The sequence below is a fragment of the Chinchilla lanigera genome, unplaced genomic scaffold, assembly GCF_000276665.1.
Source record: "Chinchilla lanigera isolate Chin_1 unplaced genomic scaffold, ChiLan1.0 scaffold00183, whole genome shotgun sequence".
NCBI classification, from domain to species: domain Eukaryota; kingdom Metazoa; phylum Chordata; class Mammalia; order Rodentia; family Chinchillidae; genus Chinchilla; species Chinchilla lanigera.
Genome location: NW_004955584.1, coordinates 1,095,163 through 1,111,935, shown reverse-complemented (window position 1 = coordinate 1,111,935; position 16,773 = coordinate 1,095,163). Strand labels below are relative to the sequence as shown.

Here is a 16,773-nt window from a genome sequence, read left to right as displayed (position 1 = left end):
ACAGTACATGCAGAGGCCCTGTGGTAAGTTTTGTAGGGAAGAAGAACCAGAGGCAGAAACCTCTGGGACCTGGAGTCTCATCACAGTCTCCAGGGCAGGCGGTACTTCCTCGGGCACTGCAGATAGTGCAGACGGGTTTGTGGGTGCCAAGATGTCCGGGATACAGATCTGCACTCTCAGGAGCTGGGAGCGCTTTGTGGAGCCTTCTGGGGAAGTGGGGGAGAGTGCCAGGCAGATGCAGAGCCTCTGGGAAGCGCTGCAAGCAAGAGTGCGCAGCAGCCTCGCCCCAGCCCTCAGGCCACAGCTGTGTCAGCGCAGGTGTGCAGGGCGCGGGGCCTCGGCATGGTCCTGCCCTGCTCACGCTGGCATGCTCGAGGATGCTGCTTGGCGGCAGTCGTCTGCCGCCCTGCCGGGAGAGGCCAGTGGAAGCAAGTGTGCAGCTCAAGCTCAGCAGAACTACAGCTTCCTGCATGCTCTGGGCCACCGCCTTCTGCTCCTCCAGGAGCCTCCCAGCCGGAAGGAGCTGCGCTGTGCAGCGGCTGCAGGGCCAGGCTTTGCCAGCCCTTTGGGTTTGCCTTTGGTCACATTCCTGCTTCCTTCAGGAACATCTGGCCCCAGGGGAGCTGGGAGTTCTGTGCACAAAGCATGGAGCTGGCCACCTCTGCCGCATTCCAGCTTCCTTGCCTGGTGTGCAGCAGGTCCTAACAGGCTGGGATGGTTCCTGCGGGCCCCCACCCCCTGCCATGAACCCAATAGCTCATTGTTACTGCAAGGCCTTTGTACCCTCTGGGACCACAGAGCAGCCCAGAATGGGCTTGGACCGCAAGAATAAAGCAGCAAAGGTGGGTGCTGCTCACACCCTCCGCAGGCCACGTTCCTCCTGGTCTCTGTGACCCTGGAGCCCTAATTTCCAGACTCTTCTGGGCTCTTGCACAGGCTGCCTACGATCTGGTGCCAGCCTGAGACCAGGTGTCATGGCTTCTGTCCTGCGTGCTCCACTGTGAGCGGGTGTGAAGTTTTGCCCAGCCCCAATAGTCAACGCTGCACTCCTCGTCACTCATTTTTTTTGTTTTGTTTTTTTTCCGGTACCGGGAATCAAACTCATGACCTTGTGCTTGCCAGGCAGGCGCTGTCCTGCTGAGCTAAATCCCCAGCCCCTTTGTCACTCACTTCTAAGGGTCCTGGCCAGTGCAGCTGTGTCACTATTTTCTACTGTTGGACAAAACCAGCACCAGGGATGTGGGCCTAGGAAAGCCTCTCAACCAGCAGATTACCAAGCATTTGACGTGCTGAGGATGTACAGTAGGGATGTATGGTGGATTTGAACCTAGGTATTTAGATCTCAGCACTTGAGGTGTAAAGAGAGAGGTAGCCACTTATAGGCTACATGACTTGGGGTAAGTTCCTAGAGCAACCTATTTCCTGTGCCCGTTTCCTCTAATGGAATATGGAGCAGATGGTTGTACTTACCTAGAAGGATCTTTATGAGGCTTCAACAAGACATAGGGAAAGTTTCCTACAAAGGGTACCTGTATCCTTCCTGTTGGGATGGTGGTTCTAGAGGTCATTCAGGGCCTTGGTTTGTTTACGTGCAGGGTGGGCATGCTGCCTTCACCTTGCAGTGTCATTGGGAGGACCTTCATAAACAACTATAGGAATAGTTGGGTGTGGTGATCCATGCCTGTAATTCAGCACTTTCAGGGGCTGAGACCAGAGGATTGTGAGTTCAAAGCCACAATCTTACTACTCTGTCAAAAAAGAAAAGAAAAACAGAGCTGGGCATGGTGGCACACACCTGTAATCCCAGCACTGGTGAGGCTGAGGCAGGAGGATGGTTGCGAGTTTGAGGCCAGCCTGGGCTACAAAGTGTGTTCAAGACTAGCCTGAACTGCTTAGTGACAGCCTGTCTCAAAAAGAAAAAAAAATCAACAAAAAACAATGAAAAAACCCCAGGCATGGTGGCCTATAATCCCAGCACTCTGGAAGGCTGAGGCAGGAAGATCACAAACTGGAGCCCAGCCCAAGAAACTTAGCAAGACCCTCTCTCAAAATAAAAAAGAGTTGAGGATACAGCTCAGTGCCAATGTCATGGGTTCAATCTCAGTGCCACCACACACACACACACAAATCCAGAAAACAAGTACAGGAATACATGTGTGTCTGAGAACCCTGATGAGCTCCCTCAGGGCCTCTAGTACTTACCAACTGGCAATTCATTTCACCCCTGATGCATGTCCCAAGGAGGGTGGGAGTACCACTCACGCTTTACGGCAGCGGCAGCCCCCACTTAGAAGTGCTTTAACTGGGAATTACTTAGCCAACCCCATCACTGCCGGTGTTGGGTCAAAACACATTAATGGTATTATAGATCTCACTATAGACTGTTGATACACAAGCTCCCTGGCACTTTGTTCAAATCCATGCTTCTAGTCCTAGCCAGCTTAGGTCATTCACCCCCTCGGACCCCACACTGAGGATTGAACCCTAGGCCTCACACTCAGCTACATCCTGAGCCTTTTAAGTTTCTAAAATTTATTTTGGTGTGCACATGTGTGCGCGTGTGTCACTGGGTATTGAAGCTGGGCCTCACACACGCTTGGCAAGTGCTGTACCACTGAGCTACATCTCCAGCCCCACATATAATTTTGTTTTTATTTTTAAATTTTTATTTATTTTTGGTACCAGGAGTCAAACTCAAGACCTTGCGCTTGTCAGGCAGGCACTGTGCCGCTGAGCTATATCCCCAGCCCTCCACATATAATTTTGATTTGTATTTATTTATTCATCTGTTGACAGTGCTGTGAATACCAGTGTCATGCACTGGCTATGTGGCCAGGGACCAGGGAGGCCAAGCCCTTCTCTCGTAGTGCTAGTATTTTCCTGATTGCTTCAAAGCGTGCAGATTTTAGCCGGGTAATAAGGTTTCTTCTGAAGTGAATTACTGCTTCATAGACTTTCTCTACATTTATGTTTTAGTCATTATTTATTTGGAACCTTAAAATATTTTTTTGCCGGGCATGGTGGTGCACACCTGTAATCCCAGCACTCTGGAGGCTGAGGCTGGAGGATCACTGTGAGTTTGAGACCAACCTGCGCTACAAAGTGAGCTCAAGGCCAGAAAGACCCTGCCTCAAAAAGACAAAAAAAAAGAAAAAAAATAAAGTAAAATAAAGTTATTTTTTCTTTTTAGTCATTTTTTTGAGACAGGGTCTCATTATGTAGTTCATGCTGGTCTGGAGCTCACTTTGTAGCCCAGGCTGGCCTTGAACTCACAACGATCCTCTTGCCTCAGCCTCCTGAGTGCTGGGATTACAGGCGTGCACCACCATGCCTGGCAACATTTTCTATTTTATAGTGGTTTATGGTGCAGACTGGAGGAGGGGGCAGTCCTAGACATTGAGTCCAGGAGCTTACACAAGCTAGGCAAGTGCCCTACCATTGAGCTGTATTCCCATTCATTTATATTTTTATGTTGAGCTGTAAGAGAATAAATCTGTTTCAGCTCACCTAGTTGGTTAGAGCAGCTGCTAAGAAGTGAACACTGTGTAAGTCCTGAGTGATGTCTGGAGAGCCAGCAGACACTTCCAGGCAGCAGGGCACTGAGCCTTTGTCCTTCCGCACCACCACAGGGCACGTGGGGCTGTGCCCTGGCCTCCAGTGTGTCCACCCGCACAAAGCAAGGAAGTCCCCTACTTGCCCACCTCAGAGCTCACAGGACAGTGAGGATGCTGACGATGTGGGTGGCCAAGGAAGGAGGTGGGCTGGAGAGGGACACTGGGGCTGGCCCCTCTGGGTTGGACAGCTACCCCATGGCTCTAAGCTGCCAGGCAAGGAGCATACACTACTGATTTTCTGGCCAGCAGAAGTGAGAAATCAAATTCTTATTCAGAGACTTTCCCATTTTCAAAGTATAATTTATGTCAGAAATCCAACCTATACTCCTAACTACTAAGGAGGCTGAGGCAGGAGGATCGCAAGATCAAGGCTAGCCTAGGCAATCTAGTGAGACCCTGCCTCTAATTTTTTTTATAAAAACAGGGCTACAGTGTAGTTCAGTGATTGCCTAGCATGCCCAAGGTCCTGAGTTCATACCCTTGAGCCCCTTCCCAAAACATAAATTATGCACTTGGAGGTCAGTCTCTAATGGGGGAATACAGGGAGGTAGTCAGATATGAGTGGGGAGGGGTCTCTAGAACTGCTGGCCTGGGGCAGGTGGCTGAGGACAGTTGAACTGTGCCGGCTTTTTTTTGATAATGGGAAGTGGGCCAAGGTGCGAGAGGGCCTTAACCAACTGAAAGGGAACCCTAATGGGACGGGGACCATCAGCTAGCCAGGAAGGGGAGCTAAAGACTGCATCCACATTAACTACCCTAGGTGTCCTTGAGCTGGCCTACCCTCATTACCATATGTTTAAGGCTTCTTATATATGCACCACACCTTATTAATTACTGACAGGTGACAGGAAAACACATGCTCAATTCCAAGTTAAAAGTAGGGCAAGGATACATAATAAATATGCAGCAGAGTGTGGAGGTAAAATAAAAGAAACCAAAACAAAGGAACAGTGGCTGCTCACAGGCTGGTGGTGTCCTGGCTCGTCTGTTAGCCTTGTGCTACTTAAGTAGCACACTTTTCAATTTGAAACCATTTCCTGGCTTGAGCATGGTCTCCTGTTTGTTTTTTTGTTTGGTCTCTTTGAGGCAGGGTCTCGCTATGCAGTTCAGGCTGGCCTTGAGCTCACTTTGTAGCCCAGGCTGGTCTCGAACTTGCAACGATCCTCCTGCCTCAGCCTCCCGAGTGCTGGGATCACAGGCGTGCACCACCATGCCCGGCGAGCAGGGTCTCTTGACATTTGTGAGGCTGTCCAGGAAAATTCTCCTCTGGTCACCAAGAACCAGGAAACGACAGGAGACAAGGCCACATTCAGAACAGATGCCAGCTGTGCTTTCCTGGGTCTCTTGCCCCCTTCCACACACAGACTGGAGGCCCTGCTGCTTCAGGGAGGGCACAGGGCAGTTCCCGCGTCCCCACTGCCAGCAAGAGGTCCTGGAGCAGGGAGTGCGGTCAGCGTGCACTGCACCCTGCGTGGGGAGCATGGCCTGCGCGGCCACTGCGTTGCGCAATCACGCTCAGCGGCGAGCCTGACCTCCATCCCAGGGGCGGCTCCTCCTCACGGTGCCTCAGGCCGGTGGCCCTTGCAGTGGATGACCAGCTGTGACTTCCAGTCGAAGGCGCGGCCGCAGTCTCCGCAGGCGTGACGCCGCTGGCCAGCGTGGGCCTTGCGGTGGATAACCAGCTGTGACTTCCAGCTGAAGCTGCGGCCACAGTCCTGGCAGGTGTGGCCTGGCGCATGGCGTGGGGTGCTGCGGGATGCGCAGGGCGACGGAACGGGCTCCTGGGCACGCGTGTGCGAGCGCCTGTGCATCACGAAGACCGACTTCCAGTCAAAGCCACAGCCGCACTGTGCACACGTGTAGGGCTTGCGTGGCACAGGCGGGTCCTGGTGAGTGGGGTGTGGGCTCAGCTCCCGGTCAGGGTTCAGTTCTCCGTCCGGCAGCCCTGTGGATGGGGGGGTCAGGCAGGCACACACCCAGATGGAGGTGTGAGGGTACAGGGACTCGGGCAAGGCAGTCCTCACCTAGGGACACTGCAGAGCCGTACTTCTGCAGCATTGCATCCCAGCAGAGCTCCTTCTGTGACGGGTCCAGCAGGGCCCATTGCTCCTGTGGGTAGGCAACTGTCATGGCTGGGAAGGGATGGCACTCCTCCGTCACCATGCCTTGAAGAGAAGGGAGCAAGAGCCCTGGGGACCTGGATGTGTTCTGCCTAACTCCTTACCTGTAGTGGATCTGCCTTGTCTCTGGACGTGGAGACCTGGTACTAGGAGGGCCCACGTTAAGAGGTATAGTGGGGTACCTTGGGACTTGTGAGTAGGTGACTGGTACTGCAGCAAGTTCAGGGTGCCAGCAGGGCCTCAAGAGAGGGTGAGCTTGGTGCAGAGGGGCCTGACCAGGAGTGCACGTCCTGCCCACAAGGTCTGTCCTCCCCACTGCCCCCAGGTACGTCATCTGAGGCTTTGCTGAGCTGGGGAAAGGAATCTGAAGGACAAGCCAGAGCAGAGACAGGGAGACGGCAGCCACATGTGGCCGCAGACAAAGGCTGAGCAGGCTTTGAGGAAGACCCCTGGGAGGGTGCAGCTATCCCACTGCCTCAGGTTTCTGACTGGGCCACAGGCTGTGCAGGGCACCTGTGGGTCTTCACTGAAGGCCTGGAAATGTCTCTCAAGCAGCAGCTATGCTGCAGAAGCCTCTGAATGGGGAAGCTCAGAAGCAAAAGAGCTGGGAGAGAACAAATCTCTCACTCCACACACTTGGGAACAGGGCTCAAGGAAGCAGAGCTTTGAGCTAAGCTTCCAGGCCTGGCTGACTGCCTTCCGCGAAAAGCCTTAGCAGACAAGGGACTTTAGAAATTTCCTGGGAAAAGTATCTCTGTCTGACCTCAGGTGTAAGGCAGGCACTACTACAGTTGCTCATCTGTCCCTGCCTGGCCCGCAAACAAGTTCAAATGTCCAGGTGCAGCCCAGCAACCCTGGGAGCCACACACCTCTCCAGGACTTCTCTGGAGATGAGGAAGCCACACCCATGAGTTCTAGCCACACAAACCAGGTTTCCACGGCCTACACTACACGCCTCTTCAATCACTGGAGACAGCAGGCTTTCCCTCTGCCCTCAGGAACTGTGGGGTAACTCTGGGACTTACTTTCCTTTTGAGCAGCAAAGAGCACAAGAGTCACTGCCCAGACAGCCTGCGGGACCACAAGGCAGAAGCACCACCAGGGATGCCCCCTCAACCAGAGAAACTCACCTGATCCCTGGGTGGTTGTAAAGATGTGGAGGCCGATTCCTGGTGTTCCCGATGATGCTTGGATGATGGGGCCAGAAGTAGGGGGCTGAGAGGTGCTGAAGCAGATGCAAAGGGGTGTCAGGGGCTAACCACATAAAACAGGTGGAGGAGGGGCTGGTGTCACTGCTATGGCCTGGACCCAGCGCTGCTGTGTGACATGGTGGGTAGCCAGCTCTTTACTCCTGCCTCCCTGGTCTCAGCTCTGCAATAGCTCCAGAGTCCCCAACCCAGCCAGGGTCATCCACACTGGGTCCAGGAGCCCCTGCCTTGGCACAATCTCTCCTGGGAACCCGCCCCGCCCACCCTTAGCCTCACCCATCTCCTGCCCATCCACACCGAGCTCCTCCTTCACAATGCAACTGAGCTGGGCAGAGCCTTCCATCCTGGCGTCCTGTGGGCCCTCCCCTGGGGCTGCTCCACAGGGACCCTCCCTCACTGAGGGCTGAGGGCTCCCACAGGATTCCTCTGTCTTCCGGGCTGCAGACAGCGCCTCTGGCTTCAGAATATGGGCTGTGATCTAAGGAGAAGAGGCATGTCACAGGCTTTCCTTTCAACCTATCCCCCTGAGAAGTAATGCCACCACACTCACCCAGCCCAGCAGCTGCCCAGGGTCCTGCTGCAGACCCTCCACCAGGGCAGCAGCCTCCTCGGGGCAGCCTGGCTGCTGCCTGCGAACCCAGGCCTGGATCTCAGGTGGCAGCGTGCCCAGGAACTGCTCCAGCACCAGCAGCTCCAGGATCTCCTCCTTGGAGCAGGCCTCGGGCCGCAGCCACTGCCGGCACAGCTCTCGGAGCCGGGCCAGTGCTTCCCGCGGCCCTGCCACCTCCTCATAGCAGAATCCCCGGAAACGCAGCCGCGCACCTTCCGGCCCCTCGAGGCTGGCCTCAGGGTCCCCGAGGGGCAGGTGTGAGGGACCCACAGGGGATGGCATTCTTTTTCTGGAGTGTCTTCTTGGAGCTGCCGAGAGGAACCTGGAGAAGAGGAGGATCACAGTGTCATCCAAGGGGGCCTGGCCAGGCCAAGGCAGACAGCAGGGCCAGCCTGGGGGCCACGGCCGGCGCAGAGCAGACCCTGAGGCCAGCGTCGGGGAGGCTGGGAAAGCTTCACCGAAGGAGGGTACAAGAGCTGACTGCTAAGGAGACTGAAACCAGGGGGAAGCCTTGGGAGAAAACGCAAGGTATCCAGGATCGTTTCACCAAACTGGAGTTGCGTCAGATACTGGGGTCCAAGAGGACTGCTGGGGAGGACAGGAGCGGCTCCTCCAGCAAGACGAGGGGCCATTCGGGAAGGCGGAGCAGCGGTCCAGGGCGGGGGGCAGAGGCGGGGCGAGCGTCCCAGTGTCCTGGACGTCTGGCTCCAGGGCCGGGCGAGGCAGAGGGTGAGGGACGAGGGGCATCGCGGGAGCGAGTGTAACAGGCCCCGCGCTCCAGCTGCAGCGAAAGGGACGCTCCGCACTCCGTACCGCCCGGACCGTGCACAGAAAGCCGAACAGCACCGCGGGGACCACCGGCCAGGACCCGGAGCCCCGAGGAAGTTCCGCAGGGGCCCGGTCTCCCCGACTGCGAGCGAAGGAGCAGATCCGCGGGAGGCCGGCCCTGCACGGGGCACGGCGCTCGGTCCTCCGAGAGGAGAGAGGCCCGCAGCGGGGCGACACCCCTTCCGGTCCCGGGCGCCGCCGCGCCCCTCGGACTACGTTTCCCGAAGGCCTCTGCCAGCCAGGACAGGCGCGCGTCGTCAGAGGCTCCTCACGACTGGGCGGCGCGCTGCGGCTCTCGAGGAATCTGCCCGGCCAGCTTCCGGAGCTCCCGCTCCCGGACGGCACCCGCGCTTCGCCTGCCGCCGAACCCCGCAACTCACCACGGCCCACCGACGCGCGTTGGATCCCTGCGCATGTGCGTAGCGGACCGAGGTTCTATTGGCTAACGGTGCTATCGCTTGGCCAATCAAAGCGGGCATCCCGTCCGAGCACCTGTCTCAGCCCCCCAAGGTAGCGTCGGCAGCCCGCTGTCACCTAGTAACAACTGCAGCCCTTCCAGGGGCCTCCGCTGTCTCCAGGCCGACGACGAGAGCGTCTCCCCGCCGCTGAGGAGGCCGGAGGAAGCGGCTCTGTGGCCTCTGGGTCAAAGAGTTCGCTTGAGACTCCTCTGCGCGCGGTCCCGTGGAGAGAGCCGGCGGGATTTGTCCCGCGAGGAGGGTACTGGAAACCATTCGACCTTCGTTAAGCGCCCTGCAGCCCTGCGGGCGGGCACAGGCAGTCAGTCCGGCGGGCAGTCTTGTACTGAGGAGGTAACCATGGAATCACTGTCTCTCACTTGTCTTCAGATAACAATTATGCAAATGAAGGATTGACGTTTCTGTGCAGGTTCATGGATGTGCTCAGCCTTTTATTTGGGGACCAGAATTAGACAAGCGGTCTATGCTTGTTTTCTCTCTCTCTCTCTTTTTTTTTTTTTTTTTTTTTGAGACAGGGTCTCGCTGTGCAGCTCAGGCTGGCCTTGAGTTCACTTTGTAACCCAGGCTGATCTCGAACTCGCAACGATCCCCCTGCCTCAGTCTCCCGAGTGCTTCTCCCAATATTTTTACTAGTTGTTTATTTTACATTCTTTTTTGGGGGGCGTCTTTTTGAGACAGGGTCTCACTGTGCAGTTCAGGCTGACCTTGAGCTCACTTTGTAGCCTAGGCTGGTCTCGAACTCGCAAGGATCCTCCTGCCTCAGCCTCCTGAGTGCTGGGATTACAGGCGTGCGCCAGCACACCCTGCTTTTTTGGGGAGGGGCGGCGGTATTTTACACTACTTTTGAGGCAGGGCCTCACTATGTAATCCAGGTTGGCCTTGAACTTAGGGCAATCCTCCTGCCTCAACCTCCCAAGTGCTGGGATTACAGGCGTGCGCCACCATGCCCCGCTGTTTTTAAAAGGCCGAACCATGTCATTGGGTCAGTTTTGCTTCCAGATCAAGTGGCTGAGCCATGACTTATTCATTCAATCCCAAGCTACATTTTGTGTTTTGGTATCTTCTGATACCTGGGAAAATGCCGCACTACCAGCTCTGGATGAGCAGTTGTGTGGGTAGAGCTCATCAACTGAGATTTCCACCAGCTTCCTTGGGTTGGGCTATTTTGGAAGAGTAGAGCTTTTCTCTGGGACTATGCAGGTTCTTTGCAAACAACTCTTTTACCATAGGTGGGAAGGGTGCAGGGGCTTTAATGACTCTCAGGGCTCTTCTGGAAGTTTGGTATAGGCCTCCCCTCCCTGGGCTGTTCCCAAGTCGGCTGCTGCACAATAGGATAAGCCTGCTTGGGTCTGTTTTCCTCCTTGCCAATTCAACATTTAGCTTTCTTTGAACTAGTGACATCCTCACCCACTTCTAGCTTCAGAATGCCATTGCTGTTGACTCTTTTTCCCATCACATACTGTTTTTTTGTCTTTTTGAGACAGGATCTCAGTATGAAGTTCAGGCTGGCCTTGAGCTCACTTTGTAGCTCAGGCTGGTCTCAAACTCACAAAATCCTCCTGCCTCAGCCTCCCAAGTGCTGGGATTACAGGTGTGCGCCACCATGCCCAGCTCCCCATCACATACTTGATTTGTGTTTCAAACACTTTGTGGTTCCAGTGAGTTGGAGATAAATGTGATGTGTTTGGTCTTACGTTTTGACTGCAAAGGCCCAGGACACTTTTATCATCACAGCTAATTCAGGGTAAGGAGAGGCCAGTGGACATGACCTTGGGCTGAGGAAAAGGTAACTCAGGGACCAAGGCTGGAAGGAGAGCGCCCAGATTGGAGGCCCTGACTAGTTCCAGTGTTGGAGGAAGCAGAATCGAGGAGAGCAGAGCCCTGGGACAACAGGGGCACAAGCACAGACGTGGCAAGGAATGCAGTGTAGGAGAGAAGGCTGGTGGCCAGTGCACAAGACTGGGCACTGGACGCACCTGAGGGCTCAGGGCAGAAACTTGGCTCCAGAAATCCCCACCCGAGGCCCAGGAAAAGTTTCGTGTGGCTGGGTACCCACTTGCTTAACAGATGTCCTCAGTCCTGAACGCCACAGCCTCCCCAGGAGTCTCTCTGTGGCAGGTGGGGGTGTCTACATTTCCTAGATCTGCAGGCTGAGTCCATGGCATGAGGAATGGGGAACAGATGATGACTCAGAGTATCAGGGGCCCCACTCAGAGGATCTGCCCTGCAGGGTTTGGGGAGGAGGTCCAGCATGCTGTCCTTCCTTGCCGGAACTTGTGAGGCCTGATGGGCAGGAGGCGGGTCTGGTACCCAAGGTGGGTGAACAGGATAGCTGTCTGCCCGCAGAGCACAGGGGATGGCTCCCGTGTCTTGGAGGTGATGGGACGAGAGCATCTACTGGGCTGGAGTCCACTCTGCCTTGACAGCACATGACCATGCTTCACTTTGCCTGCCTGCATGACCTGAACCCACAAAGGCTCAGCTCCCAGGAGCTGTGGCTCCCACCCTAACCCATTGCAGGCCACTGTTACGGCTGATGCACTGTGTCAACCTGAGGAGTCTAGCAGCTTAACTGACTCAGCAGTTTACATCCTGGGGTGAAAAGGACAGCCCTTGCTGCTCTAGGATGTTGTTCACTGTCCAACTTGAGAAGTTTAAAAGCTCAACTTTAAAATGCTTCAGCAGGGAGCCAGGGTCCGTCCTTTGTGAACATCCTCTGCTTACGGAAGAGGAGGGCAGAGGCGGTGTGGGTGTGGGCAGAGAGCAGATATACAGTATCAGGAGGAAAAGAGGCTTGCTTCCCTCCCTTTTCGCTTTTACTGCTTTCGCTGTCTTCTGCCGACCTGAAGTGTTGCCCCTGTGCCACGCCTCCCTGCCTTCGCCAGCTGATTACAGGCTGAAGCCTCCACACACTGAGCTAAGTAAACCTTTCCTTCCTTAATTTTGGGCACTGGATATTTTGTCTCAGCAATGAGAGAAAAGTAAGCAAGACAGCCACCAAAGGATGCAGATGTCCTACTCCCCAGCTGGGCTTCACCCTGGCTGCATCTCTACCCACGGTCTCTCCAGGTTGAGCAAAATGCCCAAACGTGTGATGACAACATCTCCACTGCATGTCCATTCAATACGCCTGTATTGTATTAGGGTGAGAGAGGCATCGGGCTGTTACTGTTCACACAGATGTTTAAAAAGCTGGATGAGGGGGCTCACACCTACAATTCCAGCACTCAGGAGGCTGAGGCTGCAGAGTTCAAGGCCAGCCTGTTCTTTGGTTTTGTTTTGTTTTGGTTTTTTTGAGACGGTCTTGCTATGCAGTTCAGGCTGGCCTTTAGCTCACTTTGAGCTGGCCTCAAACTCACCATGATCCTCCTGCTTCAGCCTCTTGAGTTCTGGGATTACAGGTGTGAGCCACCACTTCCTGCTTCAAGGCCAGCCTGAACTACACAGTGAGACCCTGTCTCAAAAACACCAAAACCAAAAAAAAGACCTTTGGGGTGGAGTGGTATATACCTGTAATTCTAGCATTCTGGGAGGCTGAGGCAGGGTTATATACTATACTCTAGCCCAGGCAACTTACTGGTTTCAGAACCTGTCTCAAAATAAAAAATAAAATGGTAAAGGATGCAGCTCAGTGTGAAGGGGCTGAGTTATACTGCCCCCCCAAAAGAAAAAGTCCTTTTGAGGGAACCTCTTTTCTTTTGTGTGTGTGGTGCTGGGGATTGAACCCAGAGCCTTGCATATACTAAGGGAGCCTCTCTGGAGTCTTGTGAAAACCTGAACACTGGCATGGAGCCAAGGGTTAAGACCGTGGCCTCCCATGTTCCTGTGCAAGAAATGACAACTTACATCCATTCCAAGTTGTAAATACTAGTCTTTTTTTTCCTCCCAGTCCAAAGATCATTAACTTCCCCAGCACTGAGGCCTCAGGCAGGAACAGACCCGATCAGCTACAGGACAGAAGAGGCAAACTAGGCCACCACCCCACCCATCTGTCCCCAAAGCTCCAAAGAGCCAGACCAGTCTTAGGTAATGGCAAGTCCTCCCTGTTCAGCAGTGCCACCTTCCAGCCGTGGGGGAGATCAGGGGACTTGTGGCCAACAACCCAGCAAAAACGAGCAGCTGGACCTCTTCCCTCCGAAGTTACCACAGACTTAGATATAAAGGGTTCTTGACACTGATTTTGGTCTCAGGAGCTGGTGACAGGGCTGGGTGAGGATATGAATGGTACAGCCAGGGCAGCACCCTTGATCTGTCTCTCTACAGCTGAGAGCCACATCTCCCACAGGCCTCCACCTCCTGGGAGTCTGCTGCACCCAGGGAGCCAGGCCAGTGTGCCTGAGTTCTAGTCTGGTTCTGCTGTGTGCCCTGGGCAGCTCCCCTCCCCTCTCCTCCCTCACCTTTTAAGTGGGAATAGATACTAGCACAGGGCTCACAGGAGGAAATTTCCAGTGGCTGCTGGTGAACATGTAAGACCTTATCAGGATCCTACTACCAGGGTGGACCCAAATTTTTTCTTTTGCACAGAGGAGGAAGCTGAGGCTCAGAACCTAGCCACCTGCCCAGGCCAGCCCTCTAACTCCCATTCAGAAGCCTTCAGAGGGCTGGGCAGGCCCCAGGGAATCCCCGCATGGCAAAGGCCTGGGCCCAGCCGCTAGCGCATGCTAGCGCAGACAGGTCGGTCCAGGCTCCCAGTTCCACAAAGCACTCAACAAGCGCCAGAGCTTGCTCCACTGGCCTTTGCAGGCCCTGACTGCAGTCCAGGTGCAGGGCCAGCCCAGCGCCTGGATGAACCTCTGATGTCTCTGCAGCGCGACCTCTGAGGGTAGAAGCATGGGCTGTGGCCAATCTGCCACCATGTGCAAAGGGACTCAGGCCTGGGCGGGGCCAGAGCTGGCCTGAGCCCTGGTCTCCTTCTCTGCTGCCCCCGTCACCAGGGGAAGCCGGGCCCTGGACCTCCGCAGGGCCTTCTCGCCCGTGTGGATCCGCTGGTGGTGGAAAAGTGCAGGGCGCTCGCGGAAGGCCCGGCCGCACTGCGTGCAGACAAAGGGCTTCTCGCCCGTGTGGATGCGCCTGTGGCTGAGCAGCACGGCGCCCTTGGCGAAGGCCTTGCCGCAGTCTGCACAGCGGAAGGGCCGCTCGCCCGTATGCAGCAGCCGGTGCTGCGTGAGGTTGGAGCTGTGGCTGAAGGCGCGGCCGCACTGCGTGCAGGCAAAGGGCTTCTCGCCCGTGTGCACGCGCTGGTGCTTGAACAGCGAGGAGCCCTGGCTGAAGGCAGCGCCGCAGAGCGCGCAGGTGAAGGGCTTCTCGCCCGTGTGCGTGCGCTCGTGCTGGATCAGGTGCGAATTGCGGCAGAAGCGACGGCCGCAGCGCGCGCACGCGTAGGGCCGGCCCCCCGCGTGGATCTTGCGATGCTGGCTGAGGTTGGAGCCGTGGCTGAAGGCTTTGCCACAGTCGCCGCAGCGGAAGGCCTTCTCGGCCGTGTGGATGCGCTGGTGGCGCACGAGCGAGGAGCTGTGTCGGAAGGCCTTGCCACAGGCCGGGCAGGCGTAGGGTGTCTCACCGCTGTGGATGCGCAGGTGCTGCGTCAGGTGCGAGGTCTGGCTGAAGGCCTTGCCGCACTGCACGCACGCATAGGGCCGCTCGCCGGTGTGTGTGCGCAGGTGCTTCAGCAGGTCGGAGCTCTTCACGAACACCTTGCTGCAGGCCCTGCACTCGAAGGGCTTGTCCCCCAGGAGTGGGCCTGGCTCCCCAGGCTCCTCCCCTAGCCCTAATTCCCAGGCCATGCGGGGATCCCCTGGGTCCTGGTCCTGGGACACTTGAGGCACTGATGACCGATGCTCTAGGTCCTTATCCCCGGGCCCGCCGCCGCTCCGTGGGGAGCTCAGCCGGAGCCCCGAACCCAGCAGGAGCCTCTCCCAGTAGATCACCGACACTCCCGTGGGCTTCCTCTCTTGAGATGGTGTGGTGCCTGGCAGGACACTAGCAAGAGTGCCCGGGGAGGCGCCAGGGGAGGCCTCTGGGCTGGCTGTTGGTGCTGTGGCTTCTCTCGAGATGCCTGTGTGCTGGGCCACACAACAGGAACCTGAGGGCAGAAAAACGGGGCTGCCTGTGTCATCTAGCCAGGACCAGAGCAGACTGCGTGGGCAGGTGAGGGACCCGGCTACTGGGTGTGAAGCCTAGAAGAAAAGCAGAGGCTTGTGGGAAGGGGGCGAGGACGTGTGGACCTGACAGGTGTGGAACTCCCAACAGTGCCGACCCCCAGGATGTGGGGTACAGAAGCCGAGCAGCTGTCTGCCAGAGCTCCCGTCATCTTCATCCTGTGACGAGCTGACAAAACGGGTACTGTGGCTCTTTCAGATCGTGGCTCTGCTGTTTGCGGGGGTGTGGGGAGAGGAAGCTGTTCACTTCAGAAAACTGGTGCTAAAAAGTGGGGTCCCTGCAGTGATTCCACCTGACCATGTGCTGCAGAAGTGCAGCCTAATGGAAGATTCTGGTGTGAACTCAGACCAGATAGCTGATGGGAATGTGGACAGTAAAGATGATTTTTTTTGTTTTGTGTTCTGAGACAGGGTCTTACTGCTCAGTTCAGGCTAGCTTGAACTATTAGCCCAGGCTGGCCTCAGAATTCAAGCCGATCCTTCCTGCCTCAGCTGTCTGAGTGCTGGGATGATAGACGTGCACCACCACACCTGGCCAGCAGAGATGATTCTGTTGGGAATTGGTACATTCTGGCAAAGCACATAGCCATATTTTGTACATGCCCTGAGACTTTACAGCAGGCTGGGTTTAGAAGTGAAAGACTAATTAACCTGGTGGAGGAAATTTCAAGGCAGCAGTAATGCTGGCTTTTAGCCAGATTTACAATGATACTCATTAGGAAAAGCTAGAGCAGAGAAACTTTTAAAACTTGCAGTTTAAGCTGGGGCCAAGGAAGGCATGGCTATAGAAGTGATTAGTGCTCTTAAAAAGAAGCCAAGGATTGATTATAGGACTTCTGGGAAGATGGCAGAGGGGTGAATAGAAGAGAAGTAGCCTGAGATTTGGTGTCCCGATGCTGGAATACAGCACAGGAGGAAGAGAAGGAGGGAAGTGGGTCTCTAGGACCCAGTGAAGATATGAAGCCAGAATAGAAGCCTGAGAGCGAAGAGACCTTAATATGAAGGACGTGGCAAGCAGTGCCTTTTCCCTGAGCCCTGGCTCTCTGCATGGAAGGGAAGGCTCGAACCTGCAGATACACAGTGACTACTGGGGACCTCACAGGCCTCCAGGGAGAAACGCACAAGTGGAATGTAGGTGTGGACCTAGCAGACCGCAGTGGCTGGTGTGTTATTTGGATCCAGATGTCCCTCAGGAGATGCCAACTGGCCAGTAGCTATCTTGGAGAGAGGCCAGCTGAGCCTGGAACTCAGCAGCTGCGGCTGGTTAGTGTCACAGCTCCCGAGTCAGGGTGAGGTATACAACAGTATATAACTGAGTTCAATGCGGCAGAAGGCCAAGGAGCCAAGTTCAAGCCAGCAGAAGGAACACGGTGTGTTGCAGACTGAACAAATCAGGTTCCAGTCACACAGCGAGAACCCAACCTAAACTTCAGTGGAACTAAAAGTACAGGCTTGCTGATATTATGCATTAACGCACCATAAATCTAAGGCTGGCTTGCTGGGACCACTCAACTCGGATCTGGGCTGCCTGCCCACTCTCCACCAGCGACAGCAGAGAAATGTCCTGAACTGAACATTTTTTTCTTTTCTTGTTTGTTTTCATATTTCTTTCTTTCTTTCTTCCTTCCTTCCTTCCTTCCTTCCTTCCTTCCTTCCCTCCTTCCCTCCTTCCTTCCTTCCTTCCTTCCTTCCTTCCTTCCTTCCTTTCTCTTTTTTTTTTGAGACAGGGTCTCACTACACAGTTCAGGCTGGCCTTGAG

At 55.4% G+C, this 16,773-nt stretch overlaps 2 protein-coding genes across 6 annotated transcripts in view; both read right to left on the bottom strand.

Annotated features, from left to right (window-relative positions):
- Positions 1 to 4,758: 4,758 nt before the first annotated feature.
- Positions 4,759 to 9,339, bottom strand: Znf446 (zinc finger protein 446). 5 transcript variants are annotated; one of them, XM_013509879.1, is made up of 6 exons: positions 8,761 to 9,339; positions 7,765 to 7,874; positions 7,240 to 7,420; positions 6,865 to 6,959; positions 5,639 to 5,779; positions 4,759 to 5,559 (listed from the first exon to the last, which is right to left on the bottom strand). In XM_013509879.1, the coding sequence occupies exons 1-6, from the start codon at positions 8,793 to 8,795 to the stop codon at positions 5,171 to 5,173; spliced, it is 951 nt and encodes a 316-aa protein (XP_013365333.1). In that variant the 5' UTR covers positions 8,796 to 9,339; the 3' UTR covers positions 4,759 to 5,170. The 5 variants fall into 5 exon arrangements, with proteins under 5 accessions (XP_013365333.1, XP_013365332.1, XP_013365331.1 ...); XM_013509878.1 differs by having other exon boundaries at positions 7,219 to 7,420; positions 8,761 to 9,337; XM_013509877.1 differs by having other exon boundaries at positions 5,639 to 5,723; positions 7,493 to 7,874; positions 8,761 to 9,335.
- Positions 9,340 to 12,703: 3,364 nt separating this feature from the next.
- LOC102017615 (zinc finger protein 324A) overlaps positions 12,704 to 16,773 on the bottom strand; it is a gene marked incomplete in the record, with an annotated part of 11,861 nt that continues 7,791 nt past the window's right edge. The window contains 1 exon segment of the mRNA XM_005414387.2: positions 12,704 to 14,938. Within this exon segment, the coding sequence (XP_005414444.2) occupies positions 13,725 to 14,938 (1,214 nt within the window).